Source organism: Peromyscus maniculatus, chromosome 12 (assembly GCF_049852395.1).
Source record: "Peromyscus maniculatus bairdii isolate BWxNUB_F1_BW_parent chromosome 12, HU_Pman_BW_mat_3.1, whole genome shotgun sequence".
NCBI lineage: Eukaryota > Metazoa > Chordata > Mammalia > Rodentia > Cricetidae > Peromyscus > Peromyscus maniculatus.
In genome coordinates, this window is record NC_134863.1 from 3936092 (window position 1) to 3947335 (window position 11244).

General features: G+C 49.7%; 1 protein-coding gene across 4 annotated transcripts in view; it reads right to left on the reverse strand.

Annotated features, from left to right (window-relative positions):
• Pi4ka (phosphatidylinositol 4-kinase alpha) overlaps positions 1-11244 on the reverse strand; it is a 150882-nt gene that overhangs the window by 39126 nt on the left and 100512 nt on the right. For all 4 annotated transcript variants that reach the window (XM_042258975.2, XM_076548411.1, XM_076548410.1 and 1 more), the window contains 8 exons: positions 8623-8731; positions 8078-8214; positions 7813-7946; positions 5512-5594; positions 2914-2984; positions 2709-2833; positions 1553-1634; positions 1189-1272 (listed from right to left, as the gene is read on the reverse strand). In XM_042258975.2, the coding sequence (XP_042114909.1) occupies positions 1189-1272; positions 1553-1634; positions 2709-2833; positions 2914-2984; positions 5512-5594; positions 7813-7946; positions 8078-8214; positions 8623-8731 (825 nt within the window). The remainder of the gene's footprint in view (positions 1-1188; positions 1273-1552; positions 1635-2708; positions 2834-2913; positions 2985-5511; positions 5595-7812; positions 7947-8077; positions 8215-8622; positions 8732-11244) is intronic.

The following is an 11244-nucleotide window of genomic DNA, read 5'->3' on the forward strand; positions in this document are numbered from 1 at the left end:
ACAGGCTTTGAGAGGCGATTACATTAAAAGGCCTAATGCAGCTGGTGTACTTACACACCGAAGAAATGTGGAGATCTGAGGGATACGCCCTCAGAGGGAGGGCCAAGGACAGTGACCTCAGAAGACTCCCCTGTTAACACTTCGTTCTTAGACTTTTTATCCTCATAACTGTGAGGAAATAAATCTCTTTCTTTAAGACACGCAGTATATGGCAATGGACACGGATGCTCTAGCAGAGAGCTTGCACTAATACCAGAGCTCCAGGAACAGGAATTGTGACTAGACTATGGTCCATAGTTCTTGCATAAGGCCATGTGGCAGAACCCACAACATAAACAGTGTATCTTAGGGCCACTGTGCAACATGTCCCAAGTCAGTGACTAAAGGGAAAGACATGTTCCAGGTGGAAAAAAATCTCCACAGGTGCTATTTCACTATGTCTGGGCTCTCACTACAGACAGCTCGTCCAGCCGGGGAGGCCCAAGTCAGAGCAGGAACCTGCTGGGCTGGAGGAGTGCTGAGTCTGGCCCCTGTCCAGTCCTCTGCAGCAGGGCAGGAACCTGCTGGGCTGGAGGAGTGCTGAGTCTGGCCCCTGTCCAGTCCTCTGCAGCAGGGCAGGAACCTGCTGGGCTGGAGGAGTGCTGAGTCTGGCCCCTGTCCAGTCCTCTGCAGCAGGGCAGGAACCTGCTGGGCTGGAGGAGTGCTGAGTCTGGCCCCTGTCCAGTCCTCTGCAGCAGGGGTTCCAAGTCGGACTCAGCGGGGAGAGGAGCATCTTCCGGGGCAGCTTCCTCATCTGGGGCTATTTATTCTACCCATTTGTCAAGGGCAAGGCAAAGCTGGAGTCTGACATTCAGTTCTACAGTGAAAGAGTTGGCATGCCTCAGAGGGCTGAGCTGGGAAAGCCATGCTTGCTCAGCGCATTTCTGAGGGGCTAGCAGCTGACTCGCAGCTGGAAATGCCTTTGGCAGCTAAAGCAGGAATGAATGTTACAGAGTCTGGATGGCCAAGTAGGAAGCACAGGCCTGGACCACAGACAGGCTTGGGAATTCAGGTGCCCTTCCTGCAGTGGACAGCGCCAAAACCCATCGTACCAGTAAATGCTGGGGACTTGGGGACCTAAGGTATGTTGAGCACCCGTCTTGACATTCCCAGGGAACCCCTCATTCTAGAGGACGAAGCGGGACTTACCTCTCGGGCTTCATATGTGTCAGGAACTGTGATCCGATATGGGGCATCAGGAATGTCGTAGTAAGGTTGGTCCTTGTGAATATCCTGGAAACACACAGACCCCTAAGCCACGGAGGCTGCTTCTGCCTAGTATGGGGCATAGGCAACAGTGTCTTTACTACCCCTGCCCATCACATGCCCCACATGGACTCAAAATCTGCTGCAGCCTAGCGGGAGACATCAGGGAAGAGTGTGGGCACCCACTCCATTTCCCACTGTAGCCTGGGTGAGGCTCGGGTATTACTGGAGGAACACGTCAGCACAACATGTAGTGGACAGACAGACAGCTCATGTGTTCGGCAGCTCCAAGTCACTGGACACTCACAGCACTTAGGGACAGTGACAGGGTCTGCAGGATGTCCAGCATGGTCTTCAGCACAGTCCCACTCCAGAGCAGGTGTGGAAACCTGCAACAGGAGGAGGGTCTCAGGGCTAAGGAAACGAACTTTCTAGGAAGGCACACTGTCCACCTCCATGCCTCCCCTGCACCAACATGAGTCCCCTGAGACACGGCACCTATCCACCTCAGGTTTTTCACAGTGACGTGTATGGAGACTGGTCAGAAATGTTCTCAGGCCCAGTCCGTTCTACTCCTGAGGCCAAATACAGGCTACACATCCTCCTTTCCAAAGCAGTTCTAGTTTTTGATGCTAGCTGCCCAGTATTTCTCACATTATGGCACCAACAGAAAACAAGAACACTGGGATGAAGTAAAGCAGTTGGCTGGTCCTAAAAGGAATAGGTCATGGGCTGATGGCCTATTGGAATTGGAAGGCCTGTGTGCAGTGCTCATCTTACATGTGACTCACTATTCAAGAGGCCTGACTGAGATGCATGCTATACGTGTAAGGCTTGTTCTCATAGTCCCTGGCTGGCTCTTGCCCTATCCTCAGATTCTGCAACTGACTAGACCAGGCACACAGCCCCTGTGACAGGCTCTGGAAGCCCTGGGCATTCTTGGGAAGCTGAAGGCAGGCTGTGTGTGTGTGTGTGTGTGTGTGTGTGTGTGTGTGTGTGTGTCCGTGTGTGTGTGTGTGTCCGTGTGTGTGTCCGTGTGTGTGTGTGTGTGTGTGTGTGTCCGTGTGTGTGTGTGTGTGTGTGTGTGTGTGTGTCCCAGCTTACCGTGTAAAGGTCTCAGTACACTGTCATGTTCTACACCTGTGTTGTCTCTCAGCATGAGCAGTAGGGAAATGCTCATGTTCTGAGAAGCCCATAGGATCCTTATTCTACCTGGGACTTCTAGCTAGATCCCGATTAGGAGATGGTAAATTCAGTCTTATCTGATTATTTCAGGTAATACCAATGGCCCAGAATGAGTATGCTTCTAGGCTAACTCACTGACATTCTTGGGGAGGCTGCATCACCATTGAGGTTTTTTTCTGGCTTTGCTATTTTCTGGGCTGATGATGTAACGATGTTTTTCTCTGTGCTCCAAACTACTAACATTTACATAGAAAGCCTTAGAGGGAAATCAGACTCACTTATCCACCAGACCAGACAGGTATTTATCAGCCACTCTCCTTATCCTCTTGTGAATGTGGTTGAAGTTCACCAGCAGAAACTGGGCATGGCGCTCCAGCTCCTCTTCATTCTCCTTGGTCTTAGCCTAGACAGAGAAGACAGGTACTGTATGTAGGCTTTCCCGTGTGCCTCAGCAGGCACGCATGGCACTCTGGTGAGCCTTACCTTATCTGCCATCATGTTCAGGAAGGCATCAAACACTTTGTCAGCAACAGCAATGACACACTGCATCATCCCTGAAATGAGACGGTGGTTCCCAGGGGTTAGGTATAGTCACAAAAATTACCAATAACCTCAAACTCACAGAATTGCAGAGTAGTACAGTTCTTTTGTACTTTCCTTGGCTTCCTGGGATACTAACATCTGTCATAACAAGTCTGCATTTGTCAAAACTTGGAAATGGACACTGGTTCAACATCACCACCTGAACTTCAGCATTTCCAAGGGTTTCCCAACTTTCCTACTCATGTCCCTTTCTGTTCCTGGAGCTAATGCTGGACACCACACAGAATTTTCTCACATCTCTTGGTTTCAATCTATTCCTGGACTTCATGACCTTGGTATATTAAGGATACAGGTAATTTATAGACGGTCCCTCAATTTAGCTATCAGATGTTTGTTCATTAGGGTAGGATTTGGGAGACTGAGAAGGAATACCAGAGGTAATATGCTTTCCTTTTCTGGGTTTCTTTTCTTTTTTAAAAATAACTTATTTATTTTATATGCACTGGTGTTCTGCCTGTATGCATGTCTGTGTGAGGGTGTCAGATCTTGTAAGATACAGGCAGTTGTGAGCTGCCATGTGGGGGCTGGGAACTGAACTCATGACCTTTGGAAGAGCAGTCAGTGCTCTTAACCACTGAGCCATCTCTCCAGTCGCTCTTCTGGGTTTCTTGAGACATGGTTTGACAGGCTTGCTACTCAATGTGTAGCCCAGGCTAGACTTGAACCCATGGCAATAAATACTCTTACCTCAGACTTCCCGGGGCTGGGATTATAGGTGTGTGCCACCGTGCCTGGCTGTCAGTTTTTCTTATCTCATCCTATCAGGGGGCTGTGGTATCTCTTATCATTTCTGAAGTGAATTGTCATCACACGATCTGAGTGACTTCTTCCCCCTTTCTACATTTATAAAACTTACACTCTGACCTGAGGAACTAAGTGGTACTCTGGAAGAGGAGCGGTGAGCGAGTTAGGCTGTCCCCACAGACAACACATCTTTGGGGGAGATACCTGCAATTATGTAGCTATCTAACTTCTCTTTCAAGTTTTGCTAGTTTTGCCATCTTCAACGATTCTGCCTGTAGTAAGTACTGTGGCTGCCCACGAGGATTTTCTACATCTCCATTTCTTCTGCTTTCAGTAGTGGAGTTCTTTAAGAAAGAGTTGCATCTCTTTCCCTATTTTGTATTTATTCAATAATTAGTATGGACTCATGTCTTTATATATATATATATTTAAGGGGCTGGAGAGATGGCTTAGAGGTTAAGGGCACTGGCTGCCCTTTCAGAGGACCCAGGTTCAATTCCCAGCACCCACAGGCAGCTCACAACTGTCTGTAACAAGAGTTTCAGGGGATCTGACATCTCCACACCAAAGCACATGAAATTAAATAAATTATTTAAAATATATTTAAATATATATATGAAATGCAAGCTGAGGATGGTATCTCTGTAGTAGAATATTTGCCTAGTATGTGTGAGGCTTTGGGTTTGATCCTCAGCACCATCAAAAAAGTCAAAATGTGAAATGCTCCAAAACTGGAAACTTAAAATTGTTTTTGTAAAAATCATTTACTTATGGGCATGTCTCTGTGTCTATTGCACGTGTCTGCACTGGTGCACACAGAGGCCAGAGGGCACTGGACTCCCTGGAGTGCAGGTACACAGATGTGCTGATGTGGTGTGGGGTCTGGACTCCAGCTCTTTAAGGAGCAGCAGGCTCTCCTAACTGATGACTGTCACTCTAGCCCCAACTGAAAGCCTTTCAAGGGCTGACCTGATGTTCCAGGACTTTGGGGAATTAGAGCCGTCATGGCAGACCCTCCTTAGGCAGGGTCACAAGCTGAAACTCAGCCTGTATGACATGGCAGTTCATCGCCATTCGTAATTTCAGTCCCAGGGGATCTGACACCTTCACACAAGCATAATGCAGGCAAAACACCAATGCATGGAAAATAAAAATAAATAAATAATTATTAAAAAAAAGAAGGCCGGGTGGTGGTGGCGCACACCTTTGATCCTAGCCCTTGGGAGGCAGAGGCAGGTGGACCTCTGTGAGTTCCAGGATAGCCAGGGCTACACAGAAAAACCCTGTCTTGAAAACCGAAAATAAATAATTAGAGTTAAAAAAAAAAAGCTTCCTCTTCCCACCACGTAGGTCCAGTGACGGAGCTCATGCGGTCAGCCTGGAAGCAAGTGCTTTGAACCTGCCGAGTCATTTTTTTTCCCTTCTCTATCTTTTGTTTTTTGAGATAGGGTTTCTCTGTGTTGCCCTGACAGGCTGGCCTTGGACTCAGAGATCTGCCTGTCTCTCTCTGCCTGAGTGCTGGGATTAGAGGCGTGTGCCGCCATCACCCAGCTACTGAGCCATCTTGATGGTCCTACCTTGCAGTATTTTTTAATGGTTATATATTTTATGAAGATGTTTCCAATGGAGAATATAACTTCATAAAACTGTTTTCTCTATGTGAATAGAAAATATGAAATATTCTTTCTTTTTCCTACTCAATTTATCATGAGAGTACCATAATAATAAGCTTACCAGATTTGTCTTTCTGAATAGCTTTATCCTCAAAGTAGCAGAACATTACCTGGAAGCGATCAGGATCTGTGGACCGCAGCACCCTAACGAGAAGAACAGCTGTGAACACAGTTCAGAACCTGACCCTCCCAGCAGAGACCTTGCACTATCCTGGTTTGGCTCAAAAGACAGCACCTCTGTCTTGTACCGGAGCACGACTCCTGGACTTTCTGCAGGGTGACCTGTACTATCTGGCATCACATCTCTATCTTTTTCAATCCAGCAGTTACACCACTAGGGACATATCTTGAGGTCACAAGAACCAAGACCCTTAATAAACGCTGCATTACCCCAGACAGAGCTAATCTGAACTCCTCATCACCAGGAGGCTGGGGAAGTAAACTGAAACACACCTACTTAAGGACACAGCATCACTGCCAAAAGCAGAGGCAGCTTCACACACACCGTGGCCGAAACATGCCCACAATCTACTGTTAAGTGAGAAGAATAACATGTATGGAACAGGGGCTGTACAACCCCACCAACAGGTTTCTTAAAGGCTGTTTGTGCACGTGTGTGTACACGTGTGTGTGTGTGTGTGTGTGTGTGTGTGTGTGTGTGTGTGTGTACACACGTGTGTCTGTGCAGGGGACACCGAGGGGAGTGAGCACGTTAACACGGGCATCTCTGAACAGCAGGAATGAGGGAACTGGGGCTAAGAAAGTAAGACCTGAATTCTTTTTCTAAAAGACTGGGTCTCACTATGTAGCCCTGGCTTGTCCAGAAATTACTATGGCTGGCCCAACTTATAGAGATCCAGCGATTTCTGCCGCCTAAGTGCTGGGATTAGTCATGTGCCACCATGCCCAACCTGAGACCTGCATTCTCTTTTTCTTTACCTTTGGTACATTCTGCCATTTTGGGGTTGGCTTGTTTTTTTTCTTTTTAAAAACGTTTCATTTGCATTTATATGCATCTGTATGCCATGTGTGTGTGGGTGCCTGCAAGGCCAGAAGAGGGCTTTGGGTCACCTGAGCTACAGGCGATTGTAAGCTACCTGACGTGGGTGCTGGGAATTGAACCCGGGTCCTCTGGAAAAGCAGCCAGTGCTCTGAACAGCAGAGCCATCTCTCCGGCTCCTTTTTCATTTTTTTGAGACAGGGACTCCCAAGTAGCGCAGGCTAGTCTAAACTCATACCAACCCCCTGCCTTGGCTCCACAAGTACTGGGATCTTACTTTTGTGATAAAGAAACCCGTCTGGGCCAGCCAGATGGTTCAATAGGTAAAGGGACCCGCTTCGTCGTCTGACAACCTAGGTGTGGCCACTGGTCTGATGGCAGAAGAAGAGCACTGCATTGTATGACACTTTGGGTTTTTGTTTTTCTGTTTTTTTGAGACAGGGTTTTTTTTCTCTGTGTAGCTTTGCACCTTTCCTGGAGCTCACTTTGTAGCCCAGGCTGGCCTCGAACTCACAGAGATCCACCTGGCTCTGCCTCCCGAGTGCTGGGATTAAAGGCGTGCGTCACTGCCCACCTCTTTCTTTTTTTTTAAAGGTTAAGATGTCTCACATGCGTGTGACGAGAACTCTGCTACTGAGCTACATCCTCAGCTCTGCTTGTTTTTCTGGAAGAAGGGAGGAGCTACAGGCACACACTACAGGAGGTGGTGATGGGTAGTGAGCTGATCGTTGCCTTTGCACCAACCATTTTATTTTATTCTTTAGATCTATCGGTGTGTGTGGAGGTGAGGACAGCTTTCGGGGACTGGTTTTCTCGTCCCCCTCATGCAGTCCAGACTGAACTCACAGCACCATGCTCCTTTTGCCCACGGAGCCATCTTGCCAGCCTTGTTGGTTTTTATTCTTATTTCCTATTTATTTATTTTTGAGACAGGGGTTCTCTATTGCATAGCTCTAGCTGTCCTTGAATTCACTATGTAGACCAGGCTGTCCTGGAACTCACAAAGATCCACCTGTTTCTCGAGTGCTGGGGTTAAAGGCGTGCACCCTTCCCAGCAGCTGTTTGTTTTTTTTTTTTTTTTTTTTTTTTTTTTGTTTTTGTTTTTGGTTTTTCGAGACAGGGTTTCTCTGTGTAGCTTTGCGCCTTTCCTGGGACTCCCTTGGTAGTCCAGGCTGGCCTCGAACTCACAGAGATCCACCTGCCTCTGCCTCCCGAGTGCTGGGGTTAAAGGCGTGCACCCTTCCCAGCAGCTGTTTGTTTTTTAAACGCTTTAGGTCTTGAAGGAGTTGAAAAAGCCCCATGTCTATCAAGACACAAAGTTAAAAATGTGCTTCAGTGTGTGTGAGGTGAAGGCTCACGTACCTCATGTATTCCAGCCGATACACAGACAAGAGATAGGTAGACATGGCAAAGTCCAGCTTGTTGATGAGGGCAGAGACCTCAGGAGGGGGGTCCAGCAGGTTGATGATGGTGCTCCGGAGCTCACTCAGCTCAGCCTGGAGGGAAGGAAACACTCGGAGGCTTGTGAGGGCGCCCTCCCAGAAGGAAGCCCAATGGTTAGTAGGGACTGGAAGGATCTGCTCTAATCTCTCTGGACATCTAACGGGCGTGAGAAGAGAGTGCTCACGGGGGTGACTGTGTCATTTTTCATGGCTGAGTTGTACTGCAGGACCGATCGAAGAGGCTCTTTGCTGGGAAAGGTGAGCAGAGGTGACTTGGTGGCGATTTCACAGACTCCCTCGTACCATTCTTCCGGCCAAAGTCCTGTAGGAGAGTGGGCGTGAGTGAGACAAGGGCAGGCACAGACCAGGAGGCCACCTGACCGACATTCTGGAGCGAGGCCACTTTCCTAGCATGGGATAGGTGGAGGTGAGAGAGAAGAGAGAGAGGGAGGGGGAGAGGAGAGGGGAGGAGAGGAATATATGAGACTATCGGGTACCTAGTCAAGGAGTCCCGGGTCCCCTGAGACAACCATCCCCACAATGAGACACAGAAACAAGTCTGCCCCCCAGCTTTCTACAGTCACGCGGCACACTCAGTGGAGGTGTAATGCTTCGAAGTACAAGTGGGAACGAGCAGCTACATTTAGGCTCAGACTCTGGGGTGGATGAGTCTGACCGTGGCTGCTCCTACCGCGCACCCAGCCCTTCCCTGGGGAGAGACCGCTCCCACCTGAGCCCTCCACAGCGAATCCCATCAGTACAGAGTAGAGCCAGAAGTCCCGGAAAAGCTTCTGTAGCCGAGGTTTAGCTTCTTTGATGGGCGGCAACCGTCGGGTGAGCTGACCGGGAAGGAAGGGAGAAAGGTTATTTTATTTTATTTTGTTTTTCTAGACAAGGTTTCTCTGTGTAGCTTTGGAGCCTGTCTTGGATCTCACTCTGTAGCCCAGGCTGTCCTCGAACTCACAGAGATCCGCCTGCCTCTGCCTCCTGAGTCCTGGGATTAAAGGCGTGCACCACCCTTCCCGGCCTGAGGAAGGTTATTTGTTAGTAAAACTCTACTAAGTGTAAAATCAAGCACACATTCTCCAAGAGTCCATCCCAGACTTAGCCAGTCAGATGGGTACAAACTGAGCAGTGGCTGACACTTCCCAATTATTTTGCCCATCAGCAGGTTCCTCTCACGGGGCCAGGCACCGTGCTTGGAGCTCACTCAGGGCGAGCTGTCTGACTGGGAGGAAACAACTGCAGTGGAACAGAGTTCCTGGAAGGGTGTCGTGGGTCTTCACAGAGAGCAAGCCTCAGGTGCTGTAAGAAGCCTCAGACCCCAAGGCTGGGCCTGGGAGGGTCCTCAGAGAAGGTAACACAATTGGAGTGGCAGACTGATCGATCTTATGGACAGAGTACAAGCAGCAGCTTTCAAATCCTTTCCGCACATGACTCTCCCAAACGGCAATCTTGGGTAGGCTCTTGACATGCAGTAAAAGCAAACCGGTGTGAGTGCAGGCATGAGAAGTCAAACCCCGACCCCGCTGGGAAAGCAGCCTGCTGCTCTAAGGCCTGCGGCTGCAGGGCAGTTCTATGAAATGGCTCACTCTGTACAGACCACTCCACTGAGCACACTGGTCCTCACAGAACCCGTGACGACACAGCTCCTCTACAGTGATGAGGTCTGGTCCCGTATACCTGCCGTGTGGGGCTTTGCCACCCGCACACTAGCGGCTTGTGGGCACGGGTCCTGAGCCAGGAGTAGAGCGGGAGAGATGACACCAAATGCCAGGACAGGGGCACGCGCATCCTGCAGGAGGGTAGACCGGTGTAACGCTTACTGGGGAGGGGTGGCAGTGTGCACCAAAAGGCTAAACATCAAGGTGAGTGTGATGAAGCACACCTGTGATCCCAGCACACAGGAGGTGGAGGCAGGAGGATCACGAATTCAAACTCATCCCTGGCCACAGTGAGCTTAAAGCCAACATGAGCTACATAAGATCTATCTTGAAAAAAGAATCATATTTTCAGTGATCATCTGTTAGTATAGGTAGAACTCAAAATGTCAAGTAAAACATGCAAAATATACAAATGCATATTTCAATATACATTTTATATACGCTGTATATTTTCAGTATACATATATTTCAAATATATTTCCATGTAAATGTATAAGTACAGAACAAAGACAGGAAAAAACCCCAGGTGCCTAATAGCAATTACTTCTGAGCAGTTGAGTAGTCAAAGACTTCTGCTCTCCTCTCTGAGACTGTATTTCCCGGAATTCTGTTGGAAACATCTCTTGGCAGGTGCAGGGAGGGCACAGGGGCCGGTCTGGAGCTTAGCAGCTGGTGTGGCAGGCGGTCTGGCCCCCCCTTTAGAACTGCCAGGGTACTGTGGCCTGGGGAGAGTTGGCTCGGGCAGACTTGGAGGTGGTAAGGAGACAGGGTGCAGCAGTGGACGGAGGGAGACAGGGTGCAGCAGTGGACGGAGGGAGACAGGGTGCAGCAGTGGACGGAGGGAGACAGGGTGCAGCAGTGGACGGAGGGAGACAGGGTGCAGCAGTGGACGGAGGGAGACGGGGTGCAGCAGTGGACGGAGGGAGACAGGGTGCAGCAGTGGACGGAGGAGCGCAGCGCAGGAAGCCCAAACGATGCAACAGCAGTACCAAGGACCAGAGACAACTTTGTGCTTCCGGTCTGACCAGTGGCCAGGGTGGTGGGCTGGAGTGGCTGGGGGGGGGGAGCCCAAAGGGGACAGCAGACTGCAAGGTGAATGTTGCTAAGAGGGTCTGGTGACAGGCAGATCTCTGTGAGTGTGAGGCCAGCCTGGTCTACATAGCGAGTTCTGGACCAGCCAGAGCTAAACAGTGAAACCGTGTCTTCAAACCAACCAACCAACCAACCAACCAACCAACCAACCAACCAACCACCTTTAGGGGGCAGAGAAGTGCAACAGTTTTGACAGGAAGAGAAAGCAGTCGCACCTTCTGTGGTTTGGGACCCTGCTCTTCACCCTGGCCCCCCCTGGCCCCTCCTAAGGGCTGGGCTCCCCACCCTCTCACTGCTCCTGCCCACCGTTCCTCTCTCAGCCAGGATGCCCTGGTGCCTAGGAAGGGAAGATGGGGGCAGCTAAGGAAAGGAAGCAGCAGGTCTTTGATACTGAGACCTAAGCAGGTCCTAAGATAAAGACAAGGCACCATGGCAGGTTAGGGCAGGGCAATACTCCATTCTTCAAGAAAGATGGGGAGAAGCTGGGACATCCCGGAGAAGGGCCCCTAACACCGGACAGGCAAAGGCTACTAGGCAGAAGACCTGCTTATGCTTAAAAAGAAATCAAAATCCTAGGACAAGTGGGAGAGACAGAT